Raw genomic sequence first — 15993 nt, 5'->3', positions numbered from 1 at the left:
CGCGCGCGATCACGATGACGTACTAATACGGGTCTGGCTCTTAAGTCCCAGGGCACAGACGTGTATTAGTACGTCAAATGTTGTTAAGGGGTTAAAGTATGTGTTGTTAAAGGGATACATAAATAAATAATTAATGCAATGGGTGAAGTGGCCTGTAGTTATCCATAAACACCTAGTGGTCTCACCTAATTGGAATTGCAATAAAAAAATACACATATCCACAAATTGTCTATAGCACTAATACGTATGTTAGGATGCTAGGATCTAATGAGATATAGGCTGATATGACAAATAATAAATAATAATGGGATAGTCCCATACACTACCTGGAAGATAGAAGTGTGTGTATAGCACATGCAATCGCAGGCCGGCATCCCTCCACCCCTAGAATACTTCTGATGCATACCAAAGAGCTCTGATTTATTTTTATGTTAAGTGTAATTTTTTTTAATGTAGTTCTATGTTAAGTGTACTATTCTCAAAGAAACATTCTCTTTATTTGCAGAGTGAAGGGCCTGAAAAACGAGTGGTGCAAGACATGGAGAGTGCTTGTCAAGCTAACCAAAGAAGAATGAATGCTGACCCCCTGGAAGTGATGCTTCTGAACATGGGTTACAGAATTACAGGACTTAGCGGAGGAGGTGCAGCTTCAGGCGGTGGAGGTTCAGATGATGAGGATTCTACAGAGGGACAAGTGCAGTGCCGGACCAGCTAACCTTCACAGGAGGGATATGTGTGGGATTTGGGTTGTACACACCTTTATAAAGACAAGCTTGACCATATTTTAATGGCCGCTCATCTTGCTTCGAAATATTTCTGTATAGACCAATACCTCATAATGACAATGATAGGAAAGGTGGAGTCCTTCCACATCAACACCACCACTGTATATAACCTCTTGACTAACAATCGTGCCACCCCTAAGCTTCTAAAAATTGGATGCTGATCTCTGCCCAAACCATCCTCTTATTTTCACAAGGATTGTCATAATTGATTTGACACTAAATAGAGGTAATAGTACATATGTGTGCTATTTTTCTGGATATTCTGCATTTTGTTTGAAGGTTTACAAGTTGGACTGAACCTACATCAGTTGAAGAGCTACAATGAATGCTTGAGGCAGCTAACAGCTTTGTAGAGATCGCTATGACCTAGATTATCGAGTGGTGCCTAAAATATTTGATCTTTGAGCTTGTCTCTCAAAATGATTAAGGTTACACGCAGTGGTGTGGTAGGCCATATTGACTTTGTTTTAAGACCGTGTTTCTAGATTTTGCCATCCAGAAACATAGTCTGTATATGTTATATCTAGTTTTGACTAATGTGAAGACCTCAGTTGATGGTCTAGAATGTTGTCTAGACCAAACTAGTTGGTTTATTACTATAGGTTCATAATAAGGCTGTTCTAAATTTGCAATCTCACAACCAGTGGAAGAGTTTTCTGCTTCCAGTACCACCGCTTCCTGACTTTTGACTTTTCTAATTGGAAAAGCTGTCTTTGACTTGTCAGTGACCTTTGCTCAATTTGTATTTGATGTACATCTACAAATAAAAAAGTTCTTTATTTCTGAGCAGAAATGATTGGTTTCTAAATTCTTTTTCCACCTGCATACGGAAAACTGAATTTGTGAAGTCATATATTTACCACTTTTAAGACTGAAAACTACAGTGGCTTTTGAAAATATTCACCCCTTTGGCTTTTTACATAGTTTGTTACATTACAACCTGCATTTAAATATTTTTGTAATCCGATTTATGTGTGATGCACCAGTACTAAATAGTCTAAGTTGGTGAAATGAAGTGAGAAAAATAGACATAAATTAAATTTATGGAATCCAATAACTAAAAATTGTCATGTGCATATGTATTCATCGCTTTTGCTATAAAGCCCCTAAAAAATTCTGGTGCAAGCAATTACCTTCATAAGTCACATGCTTAGTGAAAGGGAGTCTACCTGTGTGCAATCTAAGTGTCACATGGTCTGTCAGTATATACACACCTTTTCTGAAAGTCCACAGAGGCTGCACCACTAACCAAACAACACCATAAACCATGGAGATCTCCAAACAAGTCAGGAACAAGGTTGTTGAGAAGTACAAGTCAAGGTTGGGTTATAAAAAAAATATTCCAATCTCTGATGATCCCCCAGAGCACACTCAAATCCATTATCATCAAATGGAAGGAACATGGTACCACAAGAAACCTGCCAAGAGCAGGCCACCCACCAAACCACTCAGCCTGGGCAAGGAGGGCATTAATCAGAGAGGAAGCACAGAGACCAAAGGTAACCTTGAAGGAGCTGCAGAGTACCCAAGCAGAGACTGTCCATACGACCACAATAAGCTGTTAGAGGTGGCCTTTATGGAAGAGCGGGCTGAAAAAAAGCCTTTACTTACAGACAAAAATTGAAAAGCTTGTTTTGAGTTTGCCAAAAGACATATGGGAGACTCCCCAATTGTATGGAGGAAGGTGCTGTGGTCAGTTGAGACGAAAATTTAACTTTTAGGCCACCAAGGTAAACGCTATGTCTGGCGCCAAACCAACACAGCTCATCACCCCGAGAACACTGTCCCCAAAGTGAAACATGGTGGTGGCAGCATCATGCTGTGGGGATGTTTTTCTGCAGTAGGGAAAATTGGTCAGAGTTGAGGAGAAGATGGATGGTGCGAAATACAGGGATATTCTTGAGCAAAACCTGTTTCAGTCTGTCAGTGATTTGAGACTGGGACGGAGGTTCACCTTCCAACAAGACAATGACCCAAAGCATACTGCTAAAGCAACACTCGAGTGGTTTAAGGGGAAACGTGTAAATGTTTTGGAGTGGCCTAATCAAAGCCCAAACCTTAATCCAATTGAGAATCTGTGGTCAGACTTGAAGATTGCAATTCACCAGAGGAAACCATCTAAGTTGCTGGAGCAATTTTGTCATGAGGAATGGACAAAAATCCCAGTGGGAGGATGTGAAAAGCTCATAGAGAGTTATCAAAAGCGACTTGGAGCTGTAATTGCTGCAAAGGGAGGCTCTACAATGTACTGACTTTAAGGGGGTGAATAGTTATGCACACTGAAGTTTTCAATTATTTTGTCCTATTTGTTGTTTGCTTTACAATAAAGAAAACCAAATGTTCACAGTTGTAGGCATGTTCTTTACATGAACAATGAAATTCCAGGTAATGAGGTAGCAAAACATAAAAAATGCCAAGGACGTGAATACTTTCCCAAGTCACTGTACTCAATAAAAGCAGCATGCCAGGAAAAACAGATGAAATCTACTGGGGCATGTGCACACGTTAAGTATTTGCAGCAGAAATTTCTGCATCTCTTGGCAGGAAAACAACATAAATCTGCAAGTTAAAAAAAAATGCAACGTGTATATGACTTCAGGAATCTCATTCACTTAGCTGACTTTGGGAAACCCTTCAGGCTTTATGACCAACCTGCCTAGAAAAAAATGTGACAAAATCACGACAAAACTGCAACGTGTGCACAGATCTTTAGTTTGAAAGCTATCTTGCGCTCTGATATAATTTAGGGCCACGTTGAGTATTTGGTTAGTATTTTACCTCAGTATTTGTAAGCCAAAATCAGGAGTGGGTGATAAATACAGAAGTGGTGATGTGTTTCTATTATACTTTTCCTCTGATTGTTCCCCTCCTGATTTTGACTTCCAAATACTGAGTTAAAATACTGACCCAATACTGAACGTGGCCTAGGGTGTTGTAATGGCCCTATTTATTTGTTCCAGGGTCTACTGTTCTTCTTCACTTTAAACCCTTCCCGACATTTGCAGTATATATATGTTATGATAGGAAAGTACTTCCCGACCAATGAGGCATATATACGATATGGCGCGCGGGCAATCACCACCGGGTGTTCAGCTGATATGACAGCTGACACCCGGCCCTCAATGCCAGGAGCGTTGCTTGCACCGCTCCCGGCAGTTTAACCCTCTAAATACTGCAATCAATATCGATCGCAGCATTTGGAAAGCAGGGAGAGCGAGCCCTCTCTGCCCTCCAATCGGTATCATCGCGGGGGGCTGATTGTTGTCATGGTGACCTGATGTTGGCATGACTACATCCGGGTCACCAGGCTCTAGCAAGTTAGTTAGATCATGAGCAGTGCATGATCTAACTAACTTGTGTCAATGCAGCACTGACCGTTTGTAAAGCATAGCAATGCAAGTGAATGTCCGATAGAGGGACAAAGTAAAAAAAGAAAAATTGTACAAATATTTGAAAAAAAGAAATCATAAAATAATAATAATAAAAAAGATATATATGTGTATAATAAATCCATAAAAAAACTTTTTTTTTCATAAAATAAGTACACATATTTGATATCCCCCCAACCCAACCTATAAAACTGTCCCACTAGTTAACCCCTTCAGTGAACACCGTAAAAAGAAACAAAAAATGATGCTTTATAATCATACCGCTGAATAAAACATGGAATAAAATGCAATCAAAAAGACTAATGTAAATAAAAATGGTACCGCTGAAAACGTCATCTTGCCCTGCAAAAAAACATGCCGTCATACACCTTCATCAGCGGAAAAATAAAAAAGTTATAGCTCTTAGAATAAAGTGATGCAAAAATACGTAAAAAAAATATAAATGTGGTATCGCTGTAATTGTACTGACCTGAAGAATAAACCTGCCTTATCGATTTTACCACACTCGGAAAGTTATAAAAAAAACAATTCCTGAATTGGTTTTTGTTCATTCTGCCTCCCAAAAATCGAAATAGAAAACAATCAAAAAACTGTCATATGATCGAAAATGTTACCAATAAAAACGTCAACTCGTCCTACAAGAAACAAGCCCTCATATGACTTGGTCGTCAGAAATATGGAAAAATTATAGCTCTCAAAATATGGGGATGCGGCAATAAAAAGTGTCTTTTAGTTTGTGACAGCAGCGAAACATAATAAAACCCGATATTAATCTGGTAGCGCTGTAATCGCACCGACCCGAATAATAAAGTTGTCTAATCACTTTTGCCGCCGATAGAACGGCGTAAAAAATAAATAAAATCAATTCTTTACGTGTTGTTGATTTGTTCATTCTGCCTCCCAAAGATCACAGTAAAGCTCGGCTCACATTTATCCTGTGCTCTACGCTGAGCGCTTATACCAGGGTTTCCGTGTAAATACGTGATTCAGACGGAACGCCTGGTGGAAGATTCCCTATAATGAGGCTGATGGAGTCACTGTGGACGCTGTGTGACCTGTGATCTGGCATTGTCAGTTTTTTTTATGCATGCATAAAAACGCGGTCAGCCACAGTTTTGTGCACTTCTGAAAACAAGGACATCACCGAACAGAGGCCAGACGGCGTTCAGAGTAACTCTGCTGCTTCATTATAGTGAATGGATCCCTCTGGGGTTTCATCTGAATGACGTCACTTGGAGATTTATGTGGAAACCTCAAAGTAACTGCTCAACATAGAACGCAGGATAAATGTGATGCCAAAGGTTATGTAAAATGTTCCAAATAAAAGCTTCACTCAATCCACAAAAAAAGCAAGCCCCCACTCAGGTCCTTCATCTGTTAATGAAAATATAGGAGGTTTCCACGTTACTGGTAGTACAAAGGCTCTGGAAAAGCGAAATGGCTACTCACTCCCCAAAAGAAATTCAGCAAATTCTGCAATACCAAATCCAAAAGCTCCCCTCCCTTCTGAGCCCCAGTGTGTGCCTAAATCACATTTAGTATCCACATGTTTGGCATTTTTATAGAGATGAGAGGCCGCCTAATTTATGGGTGCGTGTCTCCAGAAGCAAGGAGCTGGTCACTACAAGGTACTGGGCACTTCAACGTACTGCAATTTTCACTCGGCAACATCCACTGCTGCTTGCTTCTGAAAAACACCCATGGAGTCAAAATTGTCTCTACACCTGTAAATAAATTCCCAAAGGGGTATAATTTTCAAAATGGGGTCACTTGAGGGGAGATTCTGCTCTTCTAGCACTTAGGGGCTCTGTATATGGAGTCCTCAAACTATTCTAGGAAAATCTGCTCTCCAGTAGGCAAGTAACGCTCTGCTCCTCCCGAGTCTCGCCCTATACTAAGCAGTATTGTACAACCACACATGGGGTATTGCCACATGCAGCTGTAATTGTGGGACAAATTTTGTTGCCATTTTTACCCATTTCCCCTTGTGAAAATGTAAAATCTGGGCCTGAAACAAAATGTTTGTGGTAAAAATATAATTATTTTTTTCTTTTCTGCCCAATAGTATAAAATTCTGTGACACACCTATGGTGTCAATATGTTCACTGCATCCCTACATGAATTCATTGAGAGGTGTAGTTTGTAAAATTGGGTCACTTTTGGAGGTTCTGCTGTTCTGTCACCTCATGGGCTCTGCAATATGACATGGCGCCCTAAAACCAGTCCAGAAAAATCTGAAGTCCAATATGGCGCTTCTTTCCTTCTGAACTTTGCACTGTGCCTCAAAAGTAGTTTTTGATTACATATGGGATATCGGTATACTCACTTGGGGGTGCAAATGCGACATGACACCCGCAGACCATTCCATCAAAGTCTGCTTTCCAAAATGTCACTCCTTTTCTGAGCCCTGTTGTGTGTCCAAACAGTAGGTTTCTCCCACATATTGGGTATCTATGCACTCAGGAGATATTGCACATCAAATTTCAAGGTCCACTTTCTCCTGTTACCCTTGTGAAAATAAAAAAATTGGGGCTAAAAAACATTTTTATGGGAAAAATGTGATTTTTTTTATTTCTTTATTTTTCACTGCTCTACGTTATAAACTTCTGTGAAGCACCTGCGAGTTCAAGGTGCTCCCCACACATCTAGATACATTCCTTGAGGGGTTTAGTTTCCAAAATGGTGTCACTTGTGGGGGGTTTCCACTGTTTAAGCACATAAGGGGCTCTCCAAACGCCACATGGCATCCGCTAATAATTCTAGACAATTTTGCTTTCAAAAGTCTAATGACGCTCCTGCCCTTCCGAGCCATGCTGTGTGCCCAAGCAGTAGTTTTCCCCAACATATGGTGTATCGGCATACTCAGGAGAAATCGAACAACAAATTTTGGGGTCCATTTTCTCCTGTTACCCTTGTGAACATAAAAAAAAAATTCAGTCTAAAGTGTTACGCTGACGCCCGGACTAACTGGCGTGAGCGTGTTTAGTGATCCCACTGGACCATGAACCGAGGAGTGCCTGGAGGGGCGTGACTAAGTATCAACTCGGTCCGACCAAGGTCGCACGGTGGCTCAGTCGACTCTGTGAACCAGGGAGGAACAGAGCAGAGGGACCAGGTGCTACTCCAGGTCAGACCCCGGTCACAGCTATTGACCCACACCGGGGAATGCAGAAACGGGCAGGCACAGCTGGTATGCAGACAGGTGGGTACTGGCAGGCACGGCTGGTATACAGACAGGCGGGTACTGGCAGGCACGGCTGGTATGCAGACAGGCGGGTACTGACAGTCACGGCTGGAATGCAGACTGGCACGTATGAACGCAGGCTGGATAGGGACCAGTACAGACTGGGATACAGGAACAGAGCCACGGGTGCGGTGGACTAGCAGAGCAGAACCGCAGGCGCGGAGGACAAGCGGGGCAGAGCAGAGCGAAACCGCAGGTGCGGTGGACAAGCAAAGCAAAACCGCAGGTGCGGTGAACAAGCAGAGCAAAACCGCAGGTGCGGTGAACAAGCAGAGCAGAGCTGAAGCGCAGGTGCGGTGAACAAGCAAAGCGAAGCCGCAGGTGCGGTGAACAAGCAGAGCAGAGCGAAACCGCAGATGCGGTGGACAAGCAGAGCAGAGCGAAACCGCAGATGCTGTGGACAAGCAGAGCAGAACAGAGCAGAAGGTGCAGGCGGACAGGACAGGGCTCTGTTCACATGGAACAGACTGGAAAATACAGGAAGATGGTTAGAACACAGGAGGTAGATACGGAGGCAGGGAAACGGGACAAGCAGAACCAGATACACACAAGGTACTTACAATGAAGTAGCGAGTGGACACAAAACTCACAAACAGAAGTACAGAGACAACGAGTTGGAGTTAGGTGCAGGTTCAGACACTGCAGGAAAAGGGAAGGTTCGGACATAGAGACAAACAGGTAACGGGCTAGGACACAGTTCAGACTGGAACAGAACCAAGAACAAGATACAGGAACGAGCCTGGGAACTCCGCTCCCAGGTGGCGGAAACAGACTAGAAGTCACAGATACAGGTAACAGGCCTAGGTATACAGCCCCCAGGGTGGCGGAAACAGACAAGATACAGGACAGGACTTGGCGACTCAGTTGCAAGGAACACACTGAAGGAAAGTTTTGCTCAGGCACCTCCTACTGGGTGGAGGGGGTTTTAAGTATCCAGTGACTCACAGCAATAGGCTGGGGAGGCACTAGGAGTGCGCACACAGTAACTATTTAAGAATCAGGCCGTAACCGCGCCACCGCCCTAAGCAATCAGACAAGAGACACAGCAGGTACTGGAGCAAAGTGTGCAGCCTTGACTGATAGGTAAGATGGCGGTCTTGCATGGTGGGAGGTGGTAAGCCATGCCAGCACGCCGCCAGGGATGTTACATAAAGTAACATTTTTGTGAAAAAAAGTTAAATGTACATTTTTTCCTTCCACATTTCTTCAGTTTCTGTGAAGCACCTGAAGGGTTAATACATTTCTTGAATGTGGTTTTGAGTACCTTGAAGGGTTTTTAGAATGGTGTCACTTTTGGGTATTTTCTGTCATATAATCCCCTCAAAGTCATTTCAAATGTGATGCGATCCCTAAAAAAAAAGGTTTTGTAAATTTTGTTGTAAAAATGATATGCAAATTGCCTCTTCAGAGAAAAAGAGGACTTGGACTCTATAGCGCCACCTATTGGAAGCAGCAATCCTACAAGTCACAATCAACCCTTTAATGAGTCATACAATATGACTTAGGATAAAAGCCAAATCAGAATCTCAATTTGCAGACGCGGTGTTTCGGGCTGTTGGCCCTCATCAGTGCAAAGTATGAGAACTGATTTGGCTAAAAATGAGAAATCGCTGGTCAAGTTTTAACGCTTCTAACTTCCTAACAAAAAAATTATGTTTCAAAAATTGTGCTGATGTAAAGTAGACATGTGAGAAAAGTTATTTATTAATTATTTTATCTGATATAACTCTCTGATTTAAGGGCATAAAAATTAAAAGTTTTAAAATTGCAAAATTTTCTACATTTTTGCCAACTTTCCGATTTTTTTCCACAAATAAACGCAAGTTTTATCAAACAAATTTTACCACCATCATGAAGTACAATATGTCACGAAAAAACAGTCTCAGAATTACTGAGATCTGTTGAAGCGTTCCAGAGTTATTTCCTCATAAAGTGACACTTGTCAGAATTGTAAAATTTGGCCTGGTCATGAAGGCGAAAACAACAGGCTCAAAGGTGAAGGGGTTAAGGGAACGTTTCACCTGATTCTTGACGCCTGAATCACTGACAGCATGAATCAGACACTGATATGTTATTGCAGCTATCTATGTTTACTCTGCAAAAATTTGAATATGCTGTGATGTTTCAGAAAAAACATACGTTAAAAAGCGGCCCGAGAACTACGTGTCTTGAATGACTAGTCCAAGGCAGGTCTCTGGAATCTTCCCTTCCCTTTCTGTGTATAGGCCTTCTCCTATACATATACACACAGAGACTCATCAGTCGTGGAGAACGGGTCAAGGAAGCTGCCAGGGATCTACCTTGGACTAGTCATCCAAGACACACTTTAGAAAGTATGTTTTCTCTGAAACAGCAGCATTTCAGAGTAGAATATACTCGGCTGCAATAACGCAGGCAACATCTGATTCATGCTTCGTGTGGTTCTAGCAGCATGAATCGGGTGAAAACTTCCCTCTAAGGAAATTGTGCCCGATATACTTACTGTAACCCTTAAAGTGAACTTGTCAGGTTCCCCAGGCCTTCTACATTCCCCCATAATGATTTAAAGCCAACATGCATCAATTTGGAAATGATGTATCATCTTGTTCTTCATATCTCCGCAAAAATAACTTTTATTGCTCTCACTCACATGTACAAATTCTGGTGAGGCATTCCTTTTCTAGAACAGTTCAACTTCACAGTGGCTATTTACTCCAATTGGCGGATACTTGATCACTCCAAAAATCAAAGTATCAAATTTGAAGTCATAGGCAGATACTGTACAATTGACATGAATTTCATCATGGCAATGAATAGAATAATGTGACCCCATGTATTTGTATACACTCCTGACAATGTGCTCTTCATGAGACCCTGATCAGCACATTAATGAGCTCCTGGACAATTGTGGGGCTACTTGGCAATGGCAGATGCACTAAACATAAGCCCTGATTCATCAAGACCAGCATCGGTCTTGCCAGTCTTGATGAGGAGGCATTCTGGAGTCAGAAGCACCTGATTCATTAAGAAGCACATGCCTCTTAATGAATCTGGCATGTCTGAAAAGTGGTGTGCGCCTCCCCACAAATCTTACTCCAGTCAAACACTGGAATAAGCTCTCTGGCATAGGGTACTCCACAACTGTCTTATATTAGAAGTGCTATGGTGTCACTCCGCTGTCCCTCCCCAGCTTTGCCCATCTTTGGCAAAGCTGGGCAAAAGTCGCACTTGTCTGAGTTATGCAAAATGTGCAACTTTTCAACACAATTTGTCAGAATTCAGGCGTAATTGCTTTGCTGAATCAGGGCCATAATGTCACAAAGGTTCTCAATAAGGTTCAGGTGTGGGGAACATGAGGTCCAGACAATGACATCCATTCCTTCCAGGAACTGCCTACACACTCTGGCCACATGAGGCCGGCATTGTCCTGCACCAGGGGGTACCCAGGGCCCACTGCACCAGGGGAAACCCAAGACCCACTGCACCAGGGGGAACCCAAGGCCCACTGCACCAGGGGGTACCCAGGGCCCACTACACCCGTGTAACATCTGATAGTGACTTTGAGGATTTCATGCTGGTAACAGCAGTTAGGGTATCATTGGCTATCAGAATATGCCTCCTTAGAGTCATTGACCCACTGCCATATCAGTCATACTGGATGACATTTCAGGCAGCATACCATTTACAACAGTGTGTTAAGACTATTTCATGTCTGTCATGCTCAGTGCAAACAGGCTTTTATATGTTGTGAGAACGATGATGACCCTGCCAGTTTTCGTGTTTTCAGGCATTCTAACAACAGATTTGGCATGTCCGTCATCGGTGCCCGAGTTGAGCAGCAGCAGTTGGGCTGTGAGCAGAGGTGCCATTACAAGACTTTAGGTACTCATGGCAGCCATGTGACAGGTGTGAAGGGTGTGTGGAGAATGTCTACTCCACTCCCCTATAGAACTGTACTTTTTTTTAATAACTGTATGTTTTAGTCATCTGAAAAAAAATTTTGTTTTCAGGTATGGCCATTAGATGGCAGCAGAGGTTTATACTTGTATTATCTTACCCTCATGGTAGTTGGGGGCTCATAGAGGGTTAACCTAGGATGGGCCACCCTCGGTGACAAGGGGGAACTGAGGGATCTCTGGTAGGTTAGTTTCGGCCATCTTAGTGAGTTGTTCAGTGACAGTGAAGAGTGGAGACGTGTCAGGAGGACACAGGAACAAGTACAACAGAGGATGTGTGTGGGAGTCAGTGTAAAACGAAGCAAGTGTTCTCAGCAAAACTACAGGGTGGGCCATTTATATGGATACACCTAAATAAAATGGGAATGGTTGGTGATATCAACTTCTTGTTTGTGGCACATTAGTATATGGGAGGGGGAAAACTTTTCCAGATGAGTGGTGACCATGGCGGCCATTTTGAAGTCTGCCATTTTGGATCTAACTTTATTTTTTTCAATGGGAAGAGGGTCATGTGACATCAAACTTATTGAGAATTTCGTAAGAAAAACAATGGTGTGCTTGGTTTTAACGTAAATTTATTCTTTCATGAATTATTTACAAGTTTCTCTTTGTTTACAGCCATTGACATGTCGCAGAGTTTAACACGTGTGGAGCGGATAGAAATTCTGTTGATGTCTGGTGAACGTCATTGCAGCAGATTTAAACGAGACCACCCATCTCCAATGCTACAGTTAGCAAACTGCTTGCCAAATTCAGTGAAACAGGTTCAGTGTTGGATTTGCCAAAATGTGCACACAAGAAAACTGTCACTAATGAAGAAACATCAGTGGCTGTCTGTAAGGTGGCGGTGTTCACACCGTGCAGTAACTGAGGCAGTGACCCAAGCAAGTCCAACATAAACAGCTTTATTCAGCAACTCACGGGTAAACAGGACAGTCCTCCGGTTCGCAGCCGGGTTAACACAAGTCTGTAAACAACGGTTGCCGTGGGCAACGGCCGCGCCGGGCCGCTCAGAGCCTGACAGGTGCAGAGCCTTCCCAGGCGGTGGGTGGTTCAGCCACACTCAATCCTGCTGAGCTTCCCTGCTGTGCTCCTAGCAGGTTCCAACATAGAACACCACTAATCCTTAGTGCAGGGATTTTAAAGGACCTGTGGTAAGAGCCACTGGAAAACCCGGGTTGGAGGGAGGAGGCCGCCCCACTGCCTCCTGTGACCTCCTCCAAGAAATGAAGGCCCTGCCAGGTTTTACTTAATCTGCCTTAGCCAGGTAGTCTGACCAGGTCATTGCTCACCTTCATTCCTGCATTGCAGCCGCAGCTGTGTCTGTGACTGCAATGCACTCCAATGGATTTAATAGGTCTCTGTACACATTCTGGGGGATATATAACGTCCCTCGTATACGATCCCGGTCACTGCCTCACATATCCCCCCCCTCTGTTCAAACTTGTGGGGTTAAACATTTGCCACCATACAGGGTGCCCGGGACAGGGCATCCGCGTTTACTTGTAACTTCCCACGGCGATGTTCTACAGAGAAACTGAAATTTTGCAGTGACAGGAACTACCTGGTGACTCGCGCATTCCTCTACTTGGCATTCCTCATCCATACCAAGGGTGAGTGGTCCGTCACCAAGCGGAACTGACGCCCGAGTAAATAACGTAGTTATTCCAAGGCCCACTTAATAGCCAAACACTCCTTCACTCTAGGTGACCGGGTGCTCTTCACCATTCACTTTTTGTGATAATACCGCCCCTAGGCCTATCTCTGAGGCATCTGTCTGTACAATGAAGGTTTCCTTGAAGTTGGGGCTGATGAGGACCGACTGTCCACACAGAGTCAACTTCATGGACTGAAAAGCTTCTTCTGCCTGAGGGTTCCACCGAACCATTACCGATTTTTTTTTCCTTTCCAGAGATTGGTCAATGCCCCCGTTCGCCCCGCAAAATTAGGTATAAACCGGCGGTAATACCCAAGGATGCCAAGGAACGCCCTCACCTGTTTTGTACTTGACGGTTTAGGCCAGTTTTTTATGGCCTCAACTTTATTGATTTGGGGCTTGATAGCTCCTCGGCCTATCACATACCCCAAATATCGGGCTTCCTCTAGCCCTATCGCACATTTTTTGGGGTTTGCCGTTAACCCTGCGGCTCTGAGAGAAGCCAGCACTGCTTGTACCTGTGATAGGTGCGTATGTCGGTGCTAAAGATGATAATATCATCTAGATACGTGGACGTGTACTCCTGATGAGGCTTGGGCACTATGTCCATCAACCTCTGGAATGTAGCCGGGGCCCCATGTAACCCAAAAGGTAAGACCACATAGTGGTATAGACCCTCCGGAGTTACGAAGGCGGTCTTTTTCTTTGCCGAATCTGTGAGAGGTACCTGCCAGTAACCCTTGGTGAGATCGAGCGTGATAAAGTACTGGGCCTGCCCCAGTCTCTCAATCAGCTCGTCCACCCTGGGCATTGGATATAGGTCAAACTTTGACACTTCATTCAATTTCCGGAAATCGTTACAGAAGCGTAACGATCCGTCTGGTTTTGGAATCAGTACGATGGGGCTAGCCCACTCACTCCGTGATTCCTCTATGACGCCTAACTGAAGCATTTGTTTTACCTCAGCCGTGATGGCTTGCCTCCGGGCTTTGGGTACCCGGTACGGTCTTATTCGCACCCTTACCCCAGGTTCGGTGACAATGTCATGTTGGATAACTGTACAGTCATGGCCAAAAGTTTTGAGAATGACACCAAAATTATATTTTCACATGATCTGCTGGCCTCTGGTTTTTATTAGTGTTTGTCTGATGTTTACATCACATACAGAAATATAATTGCAATCATATTATGAGTACCAATAGGTAATATTGACAGTTAGAATGAGTTAATGCAGCAAGTCAATATTTGCAGTGTTGCCCCTTCTTCTTCAAGACCTCTGTAATTCTCCCTGGCATGCTCTCAATCAACTTTTGGACCAAATCCTGACTGATAGCAGTCCTCTCTTGCATAATCAATGCTTGCATTTTGCCAGAATTTGTTGGTTTTTGTTTGTCCACCCGTCTCTTGATGATTGACCACAAGTTCTCAATGGGATTAAGATCTGGGGAGTTTCCAGGCCATGGACCCAAAATCTGTTTTGTTCCATGAGCCATTTTGTTATCACCTTTGCTTTATGGCAAGGTGCTCCATCATGCTGGAAAAGGCATTTTTGGGCGCCAAACTGCTCTTGGACGGTTGGGAGAAGTTGCTCTTGGAGGACATTCTGGTACCATTCTTTATTCATGGCTGTGTTTTTAGGCAAGACTGTGAGTGAGCCGATTCCCTTGGCTGAGAAGCAACCCCACACATGAATGGTTTCGGGATGCTTTACCGTTGGCATGAGACAAGACTGGTGGTAGCGCTCACCTCTTCTTCTCCGAATAAGCTGTTTTCCAGATGTCCCAAACAATCGAAAAGGGGATTCATCAGAGAAAATGACTTTGCCCCAGTCCTCAGCAGTCCACTCCCTGTACCTTTTGCAGAATATCAGTCGGTCCCTGATGTTTTTTCTGGAGAGAAGTGGCTTCTTTGCTGCCCTCCTTGAAACCAGCCCTTGCTCAAAGAGTCTCCGCCTCACAGTGCGTGCAGAAGCACTCACACCAGCCTGCTGCCTTTCCTGAGCAAGCTTGGCACTGCTGGTAGTCCGATCCCGCAGCTGAAACAGTTTTAAGATACGGTCCTGGCGCTTGCTGGTCTTTCTTGGGCGCCCTGGAGCCTTTTTGACAACAATGGAAGCTCTCTCCTTGAAGTTCTTGATGATGCAATAGATTGTTGACTGAGGTGCAATCTTTGTAGCTGCGATACTCTTCCCTGTTAGGCCATTTTTGTGCAGTGCAATGATGGCTGCACGTGTTTCTTTAGAGATAACCATGGTTAACTGAAGAGAAACAATGATACCAAGAACCATCCTCCTTTTAAAGTGTCCAGTGATGTCATTCTTACTTAATCATGACTGATTGATCGCCAGCCCTGTCCTCATCAACACTCACACCTGTGTTAATGGATCAATCACTAAAACGATGTTAGCTGCTCCTTTTAAGGCAGGACTGCAATGATGTTGAAATGTGTTTTGGGGGTTAAAGTTCATTTTCTGGGCAAATATTGACTTTGCAAGTACAGTAATTGCTGTTAAGCTGATCACTCTCTGACATTCAGGAATATATGCAAATTGCCATTACAAAAAATGAAGCAGTAAACTTTGGAAAAATTACTATTTGTCTCATTCTCAATACTTTTGGCCATGACTGTAGTCCTACCTGGTAGCTCTGAGAACACGTCGGTATTGTGCTGCACCAGCTAGCGAGCCTCCCGTTGCTACTGTTTAGTGAGGGCATCACTTATCCTGACCTCCCTCTCGGACGCATCCCTGGCTGAAGGTAGAGAACTCTCTGGTGATATTCCCGGGGTGACGTCTGTAACTAAACACTCTCGATCTTTCCAAGGCTTTAGCAGGTTTACATGGTGAAGCTGCTCAGGTTTCCTCCTTCCGGGCTGATACACCCGGTAATTTACCTCCCCCACTTTTTCTCGAATCTCATATGGCCCTTGCCACTTGGCCATGAGTTTACTCTCGACTGTGGGTACCAGTACTAACACCCGATTG

The 15993-nt window shown here is 43.8% G+C and overlaps 1 protein-coding gene across 2 annotated transcripts in view; it reads left to right on the top strand.

Moving 5' to 3' along the window:
- Nucleotides 1-1578, top strand: part of WDTC1 (WD and tetratricopeptide repeats 1) — a 35277-nt gene extending 33699 nt beyond the window's left edge. For both annotated transcript variants that reach the window (XM_073666192.1, XM_073666193.1), the window contains exon 16: nt 506-1578. In XM_073666192.1, the coding sequence (XP_073522293.1) occupies nt 506-715 (210 nt within the window). In that variant the 3' untranslated portion in view covers nt 716-1578. The remainder of the gene's footprint in view (nt 1-505) is intronic.
- The last annotated feature ends 14415 nt before the right edge of the window (nt 1579-15993 follow it).

Source organism: Phyllobates terribilis, unplaced genomic scaffold (assembly GCF_046119375.1).
Source record: "Phyllobates terribilis strain yellow unplaced genomic scaffold, ASM4611937v1 Scaffold_2__4_contigs__length_985480577, whole genome shotgun sequence".
Classification (NCBI taxonomy): Eukaryota; Metazoa; Chordata; class Amphibia; order Anura; family Dendrobatidae; genus Phyllobates; species Phyllobates terribilis.
This window is presented reverse-complemented; position numbering and strand designations above follow the sequence as displayed.